Here is a 15594-nt window from a genome sequence, read left to right as displayed (position 1 = left end):
GCTGAATCTGTATGCACCATTAATAAAAATTAACTCCAGGCGCAATTGAAAGCCTCTAAATCAGGGATCCTCAAACTACGGCCCTCCAGCTGTTCCTGAACTACACATCCCATGAGGCATTGCAAAACTCTGAAATTCACAGACATGACTAGGCATGATGGGAATTGTAGTGTCTGAACAACTGGAGGGCCATAGTTTGAAGACCCATGCTCTAAATGCTTACAGATAGCACACCCAGCCTGATCATTACTCCAGCTTTTGAATCCGACAGCCGTATTATTTTTTGTTGGCTATTTTATTTTCTTAGAAGACTTTTGCTTGTGATGCTGGGATACCCTTTTTGCTGCTTAAACACACAGAAGAGCTAACAAACATAAAATAATTCAGATGTTTCTCATAGCTACTAAATATATTCAAAGCTGCTTTGAAAGTTTAAATGTGACTGGTGATTCACAGAGAGAGGAAAAAGAAGTTGCATAGCACTGGCTTTAGGCAGAACATTTCTGCCACTCTCCTACTGGCATTACGAGGTGGTCTGTGTGTGCTGAGGATGAAGTAATTTACAGAGACTTTGTGTGGCAGCACCTTTAAAAAAAAGTGCATCTGCACTGCCTGCCAGTCCACTTAATGCAGCTTCCTATGATGGCACACTGCTTCTAAATTCTGATAATGGTTGCCACTATCATGTAGGCCATGACTGCTTGCATTAAGGTGAAATTTAGGAAAATGCTGCAGGGGGCATGGCTAGCATTGTCAGTGCTAATTCAAAAGGCTGTAGCTTATCAGTCAGAAACTGACCACACCTAGCCCTTCCCAATGCTTTCTGAGATGGCAGGACTGCCTCTTTTGCTGAAACCCTCCTACTGTGAGCTGCAGTGTTTGGTAGGGGGGAAAATGTGAGAGACAGATGAAGTAGAATTTTTACCAGTAGGGGAAGGTGTAGAAATTGTTCATTAAGCGACAAAGGGTCAGGAGGAATTCTGCGACAATCAGGTTATGCTGCTGCCTATGGGAGAATTGGACCCTGACAAAAAAAAAACACTTGTCAGCCACGTATAACCCCTCCCTGTTTCCTAATTTTTCAGTTTTATGTTAGTGTTCTAGGAAAATGCATGTCTTTTCTCCTCAGAGACACAAACCCATTTTACTTTATATGTTTTTAAATTTTAATAAGGTATTTTAGGGCTCACATTGCTTTTCGGAGCAGCTGTTCCTTGGCGACACATTGGGGGCTATACCCATTCCCCGCCATGACAAAGACGGGGGACCTGCCTGTACTCTGCTTTGGAACTCTCCAGACACCTATGTTAAAATTGGGTTGGCTTGGACAACTCAGATTTATGTTGGATATTATATTACAGTTTAGTGTTCTGTGTTAGCCACAAAGTGCTTTAGAGGTCCAGGGCCATGATATAACTGCTGCCATTATCTTGTCCCTGAAGACTCCCTTGGGAGAGAGCCTAGCTGGAAGGAGAAGACTGTCTGGGATATGACATATTTCACTGGGTCCTGCATTGGAATTCTCTAATACCTAGTCACCGGTGCTCTCCAGACACTTTTTCTATGCTTTCTCTGCAGTCTGATTATCGGCCAAAGAGTTCTCCACATATTCACTGACTGAAAGGTTCAAATGGCTGGAGGTGAACAGTCCACTGTGGCTGGAAGGTGTTGCCTCAAACTAACTTCTAGGAACAGAACACAGAGTGTGCACATGTGGCACTTTACCTAATAAGGTAGTACTTTAGCAGTGTTTAATCGGTTGTACGCAGACGATGTCCAGTTGGTCGTTGACAGCCTATCCGACCCTGCTCCTGGCCTGCAGCTTGCTTCCTGTCTATTAGACATCAAACAATGGATGGATCGCAACTCCCTTAGTCTAAATGCTAAAAAGACAGAAATTCTCATCTCTGGACGTATTGATCCAGCTGTCTTTTTGGGAAACTGGCCTACGAGCCTTGGGCCGTGTCCGGTTCCAGTGAATCAAGTCCGCGTCCTGGGGACAATTTTTGACTGTAATCTGAATTGGATACCCCAAGTCAATCAATGTATCCACAATGCACTGTATTACATCAGGTGTTTGAGAAAGGTCAAAAATTTGTTTTCTCAGTACCACCGGAAAGTCTTGGTTCAATCTCTCGTCAACTCCCGGATTGACTTCAACAATATTGTGTATTTGGGTATGCCTCTAAAGTGGCTGAGGAAAATCCAGCTCGTCCAGAACCAGGCCGCTAGACTAATCTCCGGCTTAAATAGGCGGGAGCATATTACCCCTACCCTGCGATCACTGCACTGGCTCACTGTGGTAGATCGCATTGAGTTTAAGGCTCTCTGTCTCGCCTATCGCGCTTATCATGGGACGGGCCCACAATACCTGAATTCCTTGATAACGCGATACACCCCTGCACGAGGACTTAGATCACTTACAGCTGGTCTCGTCACTTGTCCATCTGCTCGCCTGCTTACCTTCGGGGGTAGACGCTTTTCTGTGAGAGCAACGGCCCTATGGAATAGTCTCCCTGTTTCTATCCGGTCTCTCCCCTCCATTATGGCCTTTCGTAAAAGGATAAAAACTTGGTTTTTTGAGGGAAAAGCAGGCTGAGTCACGTTAGTTTTCCCTGTTGTTCCTTGGTAGTTTGCTTTTTTGTGCTCTCCTTTTTTCTTTTCCTTCTATTTTCTTTCCCTGACTTGATTTATCTATTTACAGGTATGTCTTCTGCGCTTAGACGCTTCCCTGACGGGTCAGTATTTGGCGCATTACAAATACAATAAATCAATCAATCAATCAATCAATCAATCAACCATTTATGTGGAAACCAACATAATAAAGGTAATGGGAATGGTACCCAATGGTTCCAATAAAGAAATAAGCCTCCAATTCTCAGCCCACATGACTAACTTATATACCTTCAGAGGTAGGGTTCTTTATTCCTAAAGAAGACATAGCAGTCGTGGTGGGAACAATCGTCAACTCCAGACTGGACTACGTCAATGCCCTCTATCTCGGACTCCCAAAGTACCAAATCTCTCGTCTGCAAGTGGTTTAAAATACGGCCGCCAGACTTGTGACTGGGAAAAAACCCTGGGAATCAATTTCACCTTCACTGAGAACCCTTCATTGGTTGCCAGTAAAAGACAGAATTGCTTTTAAAGCACTCTGTCTGACTCATAAGTGCATCCATGGGAAGGCCCCCCACTATCTATGCGAAAAAATAAAAGCTCACAACCCCAATCGCGTTCTGCGATCCACCAACCAAAATCTGCTCCAGATACCCAAAGCCAGATACAAGTCCAAAGGAGAAAGAAGGTTTGCGTTCCAGGGTCGCAGACTATGGAACGCTTTACCAACCAGCATTCGGTTGGAGGAGAATCACTTGGCCTTCAGAAGGAAGATCAAAACTCATCTCTTTTGATGTCAAACGAGACAGGAACAACGAGCGCCCAGAGGCGATTTAGTTCGCATGTGCTGCGCTATATAAGTTCTTCACTCACTCACTCACTCACTCACTCATAAAACCTCGTACACACGAAAACTGCCAGGAGAGCCTTTGGCCGGGAAAACCAGCCATGTGTATGCTTCCTCGCAGTTTTCCCAACAGGAAAACTGCCGGAAACCCGACGGGAAAATAGAGAACCTGCTCTCTATTTTCCCGCCGGGATTCCCGGCGGTTTAAAAAACCTCCCCACAGTGTTGCTGACGGGAAACCAGGCCGTGTGTACACGGGGAAACTTACCGAGCAGGTTCTCGGTTTTCCCGCCGGGATTTCCGGTGGACTTTATACCACCAGGATCCCGGTCGTGTGTACAGGGCGTCACAGCAGTGGAACCAAAAAAGGCTCTGTGGCTAACTAACAAAGTTACATAGTTACATAGTTAGTCTGGTTGAAAAAAATCCATGTAGTTCAATCAATGAGTACACAAAGATTTGCAGAGCCCATAGCTTAAAAGTCTTGATTAAAGAAAAATGATTCATACAAAAAAGACAAAAAATGGTTTGTAAAAATGATTAAAGAATATGTAACCCCAATATTTCAAATTCCTGATATGGGTCTGTTGTACCGTGTAATTGTGTTATAAAGAATCCGGTTCTCTTTGTATTTCTTCCTTTGTGTGAAATAACTGGTGTTCCTGCTAGTCCCCTTGCTTTCCTGGAAACCCACACAAAAAAGACACAGGGTGACGCTCCAGGCTCCTGTCGGTCCAAGCCTTCTTAACTGCCTCTGGGGAGTGCAGGCTAGGAAAGAGCTTGTCTCAGCTCAATGTATGGAAACAGGGAAAGGGGTGGGGGGGGCATGGCCTGGATGGAGTCTGGGCTGAGGCTACTCTTACTATCGCCACCTATGGGTTTTCTCAGATGTGTGGCACCTGGAATGACCCCTGCTTACCTATTTCAAACTGATCATACCGGGCATACTGTAAGGGCACATTCATTCCAGCGTGCTCAGTTTTCAGCTGTGCTGGAATCCAGTCCTCCAATGGTCAGACTTGTGATGACACACTCCCCTGCATAGCCATTCACTGGCAAGATCAGTGTAATGCTGTTTTTTTCACCCCCACCTCTTTGAGCAGCTGAGAACATGTGATTATGTGATCAAAAGAAAAAAGTACTTGTGTTGAGTTTTTTCATATCACTAATCGGGTTAGTGGTTGCCACTGGGATTGGAAGACAGATACTGTAATGCACTATAATAACAGAGCTTCTAACCCTCCTCTGTTTTGCAAAATATAGTGATTTGCTTTTGGAATTTCTAAGTAACATTTTTCTTCAAAAAGTAACAATTTTAATATTATTAAAAAAAAGGCAAGAGTTAAAAAATGATGAACTTAATAGCAACACTAAAATCAGTGGCCCAGATTCTCAAAGACTTATGTCCAGATACGCCATCGTAAGTCCGAATGGCCGCCGTCGTATCTATGCGCCTGATTCATAGAATCAGTTACGCATAGATTTGGCCAAGATACGAGCGGCGTAAGTCTCCTACGCCATCGTATTTTGGGGTGCATATTTACGCTGGCCGCTAGGTGTCGCTTCCGTTGATTTCCGCGTCAAATATGTAAATGAGCAAGATACGCCGATTCACGAACGTACGTACGTACGCCCGTTGCAATTAGTTACGCTGTTTACGTAAGACATACGCCGGCGTAAAGATAAAGCAGGTCTCTAGGTGGCGCAGCCCATGCAAGGTATGGATGTCGGGACAAGCATATATTTTTACGTCGTTTACTTAAGTCGTAATGGGGCTATGCGTAGGTTATGTTCACGTCACAGGCATTGAGCCGGCGTATCTTTGGGCGTAAATACGACGTGATACTGATTTTGCGCGCGCATGCGCCGTTCGTTCGGCCATGCATCTACATGGGGTCACGCTTAATTTAAATACAACACGCCAACGACCTGCTTACTTTGAATTACGCGCGCTTACGCTGGCCGATTTACGCTACTCCGTCGTAACTTAGGACGCAAGTGCTTTGTGAATACAGCACTTGCCTCTCTAAGTAGCGGCGGCATAGCGTAAATAAGATACGCTACGCCCGCACAACGTAAAGCCACCCTACGTGAATCTAGGCCAGTGTGTTCATCTTTTAGGACTCGAGGCAGCAGTTTTTGCTAATCTAGCAATAATTTTAACTTGCCTTGAGATTCTGTAAATGTTACATGCCAGTTATAAAGTATATCATTTAAAATGAAATGTTTTTGTAAGCTTTATTCTGATGACATAGAAATATAATTCGCATATTTAAAGCAAATTCACATACCTCAGCATTTTAACAGACATTCTGAAAAGTGTTTCTTTGCATTCACTATTTGCATCTTTTGAATGGTATTTGCAGTCAGCTGTTATATTGTGTTTTTTCTTCAGATAGTTTAACAAAGGCACATTGATTCTTATTTTTGTTGGGGTATCTCTGTAATACAATATGGTCCTAAGAAATGAATAGGTTGCCCAGACTGCCTTATTAGCAGATACATAGAATGGAGTTGATTTTCTGTTCACTTAACAGAGTTAATGTCTACGTCGCTTAGAACAGGTGTCTCCAAACTGCGGCCCTGGGGCCGGATGTGGGCCTTTGCTTGCCTTAATGCGGCATTTGGGGCATTTTTCCATCCAATTTAAATGGGACATAATTCTTGTTGCTGACACCAATGGGGCACTATTCCTCCAACTGACACCATCAATTCTTTCCATTAACACCAACGATGGGGCACTAGTCCTCCCACTGTCACCAAAGATATGGTATTATTTACTCCCACTGGACACCTGGACATTTTTCACTCCCAATGGCCCTAGTCTGGCCCCCCTAAAGTCTGAAGGACCGTAAACTGGCCCTTTGTTTAGAAAGTTATGAGACCCCTGGCTTAGAAAATAGGTTGAAGCCGTTTATTCACTAATCTAGGTGAACATACAGTATGCCTTTCAAAATAAACATGCAGTTTCCAAAGTAAACTCTCACTTTGCTAAGGGAACATTCTCTATTTCTTTTCGCTTTGGCATCTAATTCTGGCACAGATATATAGACTTGTGTAGGTTGATATGACTGGGGTAGATTCAGGAAAGAATTATGCCGGCGTATCCATAGATACGCCGCGTAATTCGAAAGCTGCGCCGCGTATCTACTTTCTGTATTCAGAAAGCTAGATACGCAGACATTAGCCTAAGATACGACTGGCATAAGTCTCTTACGCCGTCGTATCTTAGGGTGCATTCTTACGCTGCCCGCTAGGGGCACTTCCGTTGTTGTCGGCGTAGATTATGCAAATTAACTAGATACGCCGATTCACAAACGTACGTACGCCCGGCGCAATTTATTTACGTCGTTTACGTTAGGATTTTTCGGCGTAAGGTTGTTCCTGCTACTAGGAGGCGCACGCAATGTTAAGTATGGACGTCGTTTCCGCGTCAAAATTTTAATTTTTTACGTCGTTTGCGTAAGTCGTTCGTGAATAGGGCTGGACGTAATTTACGTTCACGTCGAAACCAATACGTCGTTGCGCCGTACTTGGAAGCAATGCACACTGGGATATGTACACGGATGGCGCATGCGCCGTCCGTAAAAAACGTCAATCACGTCGGGTCATCTATTATTTACATAAAACACGCCCCCCTTCCACATTTGAATTATGCGGGCTTACGCCGGCCCCATTTACGCTACACCGCCACAACTTACAGAGCAAGTGCTTTGTGAATACATCGCTTGCTCCTGTAAGTTACGGCGGCGTAGCGTAAATACGATACGCTGCGCCGCCATATCAGTGCGCGCCCCTACCTGAATCTACCCCATTGATATTAGGTAGCTATGACTGTAAAATAGGTACTCTAAAGGAATCAAACATTTAATCAATTCTAAACATAATCAAACATATTTACCTCTTACCCCTCTACAGCTGGCCATACACTATGCAATCTAATTGTACAATATCTGTATGATCTCCTTAAAAGGTAACAACACTTTTGTGGGGGAAAAAATAGAAAATATATATAGCTGGATTCACGTAGATGAGCCTAACGTTAGGCAGGCGTAACGTATCTCATATACGCTACGCGGCCGTAAGTTAGAGAGGCAAGTGCTGTATTCACAAAGCACTTGCATCCTAAGTTACGGCGACGTAGCGTAAATGTGCCGGCCTAATCGCTCCTAATTCAAATTGTGAAGAGGTGGGTGTGTTTTATGCTAATGAATCGTGACCCGACGTGATTGACCTTTTGAACGAACGGCGCATGCGCCGTCCGTGGACATATCCCAGTGCGCATGCTCCAAATTACGCCGCAAAGACTTATTGGTTTCGACGTGAACGTAAATTACGCCCAGCCCCTATCACTGACGACTTACGCAAACGACGTAAAAAAGTTAAAATTCGACGCGGTTCCGACGTCCATACTTAACATTGGCTGCGCCATCTTTTTGGTGGAATAACTTTAGGCCTGAAAACGCCTTGCGTAAACGGCGTATCTTTACTGCGACGGACAAGCGTACGTTCGTGAATAGGCGTAAATCAGCGTACACGCCCCTATCGGCCGGCCTAAATAGACAGCTAAGATATGACGGCGCCCGCGGTCGTATCTTAGCTAGATTTAAGTGTATCTCAATTTGAGAATACACTTAAATTTACGACGGCGCAGATTCAGAGTTACAACGGCGAATCTACTGATATGCCGGCGTAACTCTTTCTGAATCCGGCCCACAGTGTACACAATTTCGACACAAGTCATATTGTAATTGAATGTTATTAAAAATGACCTTTCCTTTTCAATCTTCAGCCCATGTAATGCTAAAAATGCAATGCAATATGGCTACCTGGGGGTGTTCTGTATACGGAATGTTACAGAATGCCCCCCAGAAACATAATTTCCTGCATGTGTGATTGGCTCACTGGTTTTCCCAGAAGTCTGCACTAAGATAAAAGTCAGATGTCAGGCATACCCTGTAACAAAAATGTCCTCATTTGTGCCCTGCAAATGCCCCAACTGATTTATAATTTTGAAGCCACTCCCATTAGATTTACTTTCCAACATGGACACAGACAAACACACAGGGGTTTCTTCAGAATAACAAAAGGTAGGAATCTGCAACAAAGTTTGTTAAAATCCTTGCAATGTACATAGATCACCCAGAGGAGAATGTTTTTTTTCTCAACAAGAGTGGAGTTACACTTTATGGTTGAACATACACTAAACAATCTGACTGTACAATCTCCATTATCTCTACCATTAACTATGTAGTACAAGAGCTGGCCTGATTTGATGTGGATTGAATGGATTGTTTGGGTTGATCCTTATATTACATTGTTTTGGTAAATATTGGGGAGACTGTGCATTCAGATTGTATTGGGTATGGCTGGCTTTGGATTTACCAAAACTATGTAGTATGAGGATAAACCTAAACAAACCTAAACACGTCCAGCCCTGCCCCCCCTACAGTTAGAAACACACATGAGGTCACACTTAACCCCTACAGCGCCCCCTAGTGGTTAACCCCTTCACTGCCATTGTCATTTTCACAGTAATCAGTGCATTTTTATAGCACTTTTCGCTGTGAAAATGACCATGGTCCCAAAAATGTGTCAAAAGTGTCCGATGTGTTCGCCATAATGTCGCAGTCACGAAAAAAATCTCTGATCGCCGCCATTAGTAGTAAAAAAAAAAATATTAATAAAAATGCCATAAAACTATCTCCTATTTTGTAAACGCTATACATTTTGCACAAACCAATCGATAAACGCTTATTGCGATTTTTTTTTTACCAAAAATAGGTAGAACAATACATATCGGCCTAAACAGAGGAAAAAAATGTTTTTTTATATCTTTTTTTGGGGATATTTATTATAGCAAAAAGTAAAAAAATTGCATTTCTTTCAAAATTGACGCTCTATTTTTGTTTATAGCGCAAAAAAAAAAAAAAAACCACAGAGGTCATCAAATACCACCAAAAGAAAGCTCTATTTGTGGAAAAAAAAGGACACCAATTTTGTTTGGGAGCCACGTCGCACGACGCGCAATTGTCAGTTAAAGCGACACAGTGCCGAATCGCAAAAAGGGGCCAGGTCCTTAACCTGCATATTGGTCCGGGTCTTAACCGGTTAAATAACAACATTTTATATTTTGAAATTATTAATATTATTATTATTATTTAGGTACTTATATATTTAAATAGATATGTGGGCATGTGCTAGGAATATGTATGTGTGGTTTTGTTGAGAAGTGTTTTATTGCTGCTGTAAAGAGTACCCGGAATTTTTTTTTTGTATGTATACAATGACAATAGTATATCTATCTATCACATTTGGTACATTATTATTATTTGGTACCTAGTTTTGATAGTTTGGCCTCCCTCTCTTTGCCTGAAGCCTTATGGGACTTATCACAGGTCCCAGAAGGTTGTAGGACCATTTACAAAGTGCGGCGTGGCTTACAAATGTGCGGTGGACAGCTGGCTGTGAAGCAGCAAGGAGTCACAACTGGCTTCCCTCACTAAACATGGGGGAGCCGGGATGACAGTACTGGATCCTTGGACAGGTAAGTGTCCTTTTATTAAAAGTCAGCAGCTACAATATTTGTAACTAGTGACTTTTCTTTTTTTCTTTCTAGGGTGTAGATCCTCTTTAATAAAGCCTGGAAATGTCCTTTAATGCTATATCTTGCAGTACACTGTAACATCTGATCTCTCTGTATAATGATTCACAATTTTTGTGTGCCTTGAAAAACCTTAAGTGTCTGTTTATTACTGTTTGTGCCACAGTGATAAAAGCAAAACCTTTTTTTCTTTTAGATTGTAGAAGCTGTGTATGTTCCTGTACCTGAGGGAATGTATTCTGAAAAAGTCTCAAATACCATTAAAAGGTAAGAACATTTATTATTTATATTTAGAACTCACATTGATTATTCCTGAGAAAGCAATATATATCAACATTCTACAAATTGTAAATAATTAGCATTAAATGTCTGGGATTAAAACAGATCCTGGATGTTTTTTCCTTTTTTTTCCCCTGACATGTGTGCAGGCCTTTTTCTCTCAGAGAATAGGTACAGGAACTCCTAATGTTTGAGTTGCCCCTTGACTCCACCCCCTACCCACCTCTGGGCAACATCCCTTGGTTCCACCCCCTTCCTACCTCCTAGCCCCTTTTAGAGAATACAGAACCAAGTATCATTTTATGGTGTTAAGTATATTGTATGAAAGTTGTTAATGGTAACAAGAAAGGCATAAAATAGACCAAGCAACAATGGACACCCCAGCGACAATAGATTCACTACAGCAACAATGGACTCCCAACAACCAGCATCAATAGACCCTCCAGCAGCCAGCAACATTAGACCCCTCCCTTAACAGTAGATTTCTCCCAGCAATGATTGACCCCTCCTGCAGCATAAGATCCACCCCTAGCAACAATACATCCCCCATCAGCAACAGCAGACATCCGCAGCAACAAGAGACCCTCCCCCTGCAAAGTCAGATCCTCTCTAGAAACAATAGATTCCCCAGTAGCCAACATCAATAGATCCTCCAGCAGCCAGCAAAAAAGACACCTCCGCCAACAGTACATCCCTCCAGCAACGACTGACCCTCCCCAGCATCATAAGACCCATCACAGCAACCATAGATCCCCACGAGCAACAGAAGAACTCCCCAGCAACAATAGGCCCTCTTCATTCGCAAAAATAGATCCTCTCCAGCAACAATAGGTTCCCCAGCAGCCATCATCAATAAACCCTCCAGCACACCCCCGCACCCCTTGCCATTACATACATTCAGTTCTGGAGGTGCCGGAACTGCGTTCCACCGCGTTCCCACTGAAAAAAAGCCCTGCATGCGTGTACCTAAAGTAATACTGTAAATCGATTATTTCTTCTACAAAAGAAAATCAATAACGTTGTTCAATGGGGTAATATCCATGAGCATTTTATAAACTTGTACTCACCCATTGCATTGTTAAGAGTTGTCAAGTTTCATGGCGGATTTGCTACCACTCATGACATGTTACCACATTTTATAAACAGCATATTTATTTGTGTTCCCACTGCATTATATGTGTATTTTGGTGAATTGTACCACCATACACATGCAAAGAAAATGTAGTATGTTAATGATAGGTGCTTTGTAACACATCATACTATATGAACAGCTTTTAATGTCCAGACTGAGAAAATAAGTAAAAAAGATACTGTAAGAGCTGAAGATTACGTCGCAAGGACGTAATTTTTTTTGACGTGGACATAAATTACGTCCATCCCGATTCACGGACGACTTACGCAAATGACATTTTTTTTTTCAATTAGACGCGGGAACGACAGCCATACTTAACATTGAGTACGCCTCAGAATAGCAGCTTTAACTATACACCGAAAAAAGCCGACTAGAGACAACGTAAAAAAATGCGACGGCCGCTCGTACGTTCGTGGATAGTTGGAAATAGCTAATTTGCATACTCGATGCGGAAAACGATGTGAACGCCACCCAGCGGACGCCGAAGAATTGCATCTTAGATCCGAAGGCATACGAAGACGTATGCCTGTCGGATCTAACCCAGATGCCATTGTATCTGTGGATTCAAAACAAAGATACGACGCGGGAAATTTGAAAGTACGCCGGCGTATCAGTAGATACGCCGGCGTACTGTCTTTGTGGATCTGCCCCACAATATGCAGATAGAATCACCACAATCAACTGTAAGCCTATGTATATATGTATTCTCTTTTTCTCTGGCATGTTGACAGATACTAGATTGATTATTCCCTAGGTGTTTGACATCAGATGCTGATCTTCGTCCAGACATTGTAGAAGTTTGTGCTTTGATATCAGATATCACGATGAGGTATATGGACAACTTATCATCAAGCCAGATTGCCTCAGAGAAAAAACTGGAAAGAGAAAGAAAGCGTGCACAAAAATATTTCATTGAAGCTAACAAAAATACAGGGACGTATCGTCACCGCCACCCTTCACTACCTTATGTGAGTACATTGCCTTCCTTTTAGAACCAAAGCTAATTTCCAGACATGTTTAAATGGGACTTTCTAATTCTCCTGTGTCTAAATATTCAACTGGGTTCACTCTGTAAAATAAGTGTTATCATTTAAAAGAAATTGCTAATTTTCCTCATCATTGTGTTGATTGGTTTTTAGGGTTTATATGTATTTAGTCTGCATCGTTTAAAGCTGTAAAGTGTGCGTCTTACAAACCAGTTAAATGTGCTTTTTTTCACTAATGAATAGTGTTGCTCACGAATATTCGCATTGCGAATATTCGACTCGAATATAGCATATTCGAGAAATCGCGATATATTTCGAATTTCGCGGTGAATATTCGCAATTCCGAATATTCGCATTTTTTCAATTTGATTTTTAAAACAGATCACATCCTATCGACGTCTAAAAGCATTGCTGGTATGATTAGAGACCCTGGGCCGAGTAGCTAAGCTGAGGCGATCCTTTTATGTTGCCAAATTGAAAAAAAAAAATTGCGATTTTTCGCTATTGCGAATGCGAAAATGATTGCGAATTTTCGATAACTGTGGTAGGAGAACTCTGATTGTCTCTGATGCAAAAGGGGGGGGCTTTGTGTATGTGTATGTTATGAATATTTGTATGTTTGATATTATTATTTTTTGTAAGAAGGAAAAAATTGCGCATACCTTAAAAAAGGGGAGAATACAGCAGCAACTCAAAAATGTTATACAACATAAATTAATACAAGACAGAAAATGGAGTCGCTCTACAAGAATAAAAAATATGTTTAGTGACAAGACATGTGGGCAAATTATTAAATAAGTAAGCGCAAATAACTTGTGAAATACACAGTGAAACAAATATATAAAGAAATATAGTCCCAATAATAGAAAAATAATCTTTCATAAAAATGTCTTTGATATGTGAAGTGAAAAAAAGTCCAAAGCATGCAGCATGAACGTGTTCAATCTTCAAGGTGTTTGATTGACAAACGGCTGTGACAGATGGATAGAGTAAAGAATCACCACCAATGCAAAACACTTTTTATTTTCTATTGTAAAATATCAAGAATATTCTGAGCCAATCAGAGTGCTCCTTCCGCATTTGCCGAATATTCGCAATTATTTTGTATTGTAAAATATCAAGAATATTCTGAGCCAATCAGAGTGCTCCTTCTGCATTTGCCGAATATTCGCAATTATTTTGTATTGTAAAATATCAAGAATATTCTGAGCCAATCAGAGTGCTCCTTCCGCATTTGCCGAATATTCGCAATTATTTTGTATTGTAAAATATCACGAATATTCTGAGCCAATCAGAGTGCTCCTACAGCATTTCTCGAAATTGCGCAATAAATATCGCATTCGCATGTTGCGATATTTCGATAAAATATCACGAATATTCTGAGCCAATCAGAGCGCTCCTCCAGCATTTCTCGAAATTGCGCAATAAATATCGCATTCGCATGTTGCGATATTTCGATAAAATATCACGAATATTCTGAGCCAGAGTGCTCCTACCGCAGTTATCAAAAAATCGCAATTATTTTCGCATTCGCAATAGCGAAAAATCGCAATCATTTACTTTCGATAAAATATCACGAATATTCGAATTTAGCGAATATATCTCGAATATTCGAATATATATTCGAGATATATCGCGAAATCGAATATGGCATATTCTGCTCAACACTACTAATGAATCCGGAAATCTTAAAGCGGTGGTCCACTCAAAAAAAAAAAAATGCCAAAAAAGCTAAAAAAAATATGAAAAATAAAAATTATACTTACCAGAAATGGCTGTTTCTTGGCAGATCGTCCTAATCTGCCACTTCCTATTCCACGGTGATCTTCTTTCTTCTCCTCCTCATGGTGCCTCCTGGGAAAAGGGGCACACTGTCTTCTGGGACCTGTGTGTGACCCAGAAGACAGTCGCCCATTCACAAAGCGCTGTGCGATTTGCGCATGCGCAGTAGGAAACGTGCCGCAAGACTTCACTGCTTGTTTCCCTTACCGAGTATGGCGGCGCCGACATACGATCTGAAGGATGGATCGGCCTCAGGCAGCCGACATCGTGGGCACCCTGGACAGGTCAGTGTGCTTATTAAAGTGTTTGTAGCTGCTGACTTTAAAAAAAATTTTTTACATAGCTGGACCTCTGCTTTAAAGAAAACAGAACTTTAAAGGTGGATGGTCTCTCAAAGAAACATTTTCATTGACATAAAAATCAAGCAGCTTTATTTAGGTTAATTTTTTTTATTTAACTGACAGAAAACTGACTGCATGGTGTGAACTAGAGCCATTGGAATACATGGAAAACACTGTGCATGCATTTTGTGCAGAAAAAAAGCTCTAAAGTGTTATTTTATCTCGAAAAAATGTGCCTCTTCCAGGACGGCAATGTTACAAACAATTTAGAAGATCTTTTATAGAGTTGAAAGCATGCAGATGGATATGACAGTATGTGTAGGAGAGGAGTACAGTGGGTATGGCAGGAGGCAGTATGTGTAGGAGAGGAGTACAGAGGGTATGGCAGGAGGCAGTATGTGCAGGAGATGAGTACAGAGGGTATGGCAGGAGGCAGTATGTGCAGGAGAGGAGTACAGAGGGTATGGCAGGAGGCAGTATGTGTAGGAGAGGAGTACAGTGGGTATGGCAGGAGGCAGTATGTGTAGGAGAGGAGTACAGAGGGTATGTCAGGAGGCAGTATGTGTAGGAGAGGAGTACAGAGGGTATGGCAGGAGGCAGTATGTGTAGGAGAGGAGTGGGTATGGCAGGAGGCAGTATGTGTAGGAGAGGAGTACAGAGGGTATGTCAGGAGGCAGTATGTGTAGGAGAGGAGTACAGAGGGTATGGCAGGAGGCAGTATGCACAGGAGAGGAGTACAGAGGGTATGGCAGGAGGCAGTATGTGTAGGAGAGGAGTACAGTGGGTATGGCAGGAGGCAGTATGTGTAGGAGAGGAGTACAGAGGGTATGTCAGGAGGCAGTATGTGTAGGAGAGGAGTACAGAGGGTATGGCAGGAGGCAGTATGTGTAGGAGAGGAGTACAGAGGGTATGGCAGGAGGCAGTATGTGCAGGAGAGGAGTACAGAGGGTATGGCAGGAGGCAGTATGTGTAGGAGAGGAGTACAGAGGGTATGGCAGGAGGCAGTA

At 42.2% G+C, this 15594-nt stretch overlaps 1 protein-coding gene across 3 annotated transcripts in view; it reads left to right on the top strand.

Moving 5' to 3' along the window:
* NEK10 (NIMA related kinase 10) overlaps positions 1 to 15594 on the top strand; it is a 326603-nt gene that overhangs the window by 157837 nt on the left and 153172 nt on the right. For all 3 annotated transcript variants that reach the window (XM_040353019.1, XM_040353018.1, XM_040353020.1), the window contains exons 25-26: positions 10264 to 10334; positions 12233 to 12446. In XM_040353019.1, coding sequence (XP_040208953.1) covers positions 10264 to 10334; positions 12233 to 12446 — 285 coding nt within the window. The remainder of the gene's footprint in view (positions 1 to 10263; positions 10335 to 12232; positions 12447 to 15594) is intronic.

Source organism: Rana temporaria, chromosome 5 (assembly GCF_905171775.1).
Source record: "Rana temporaria chromosome 5, aRanTem1.1, whole genome shotgun sequence".
NCBI classification, from domain to species: domain Eukaryota; kingdom Metazoa; phylum Chordata; class Amphibia; order Anura; family Ranidae; genus Rana; species Rana temporaria.
Note: the sequence above shows the minus strand (reverse complement) of the source record. Positions and strands in the feature narration are given on the sequence as shown.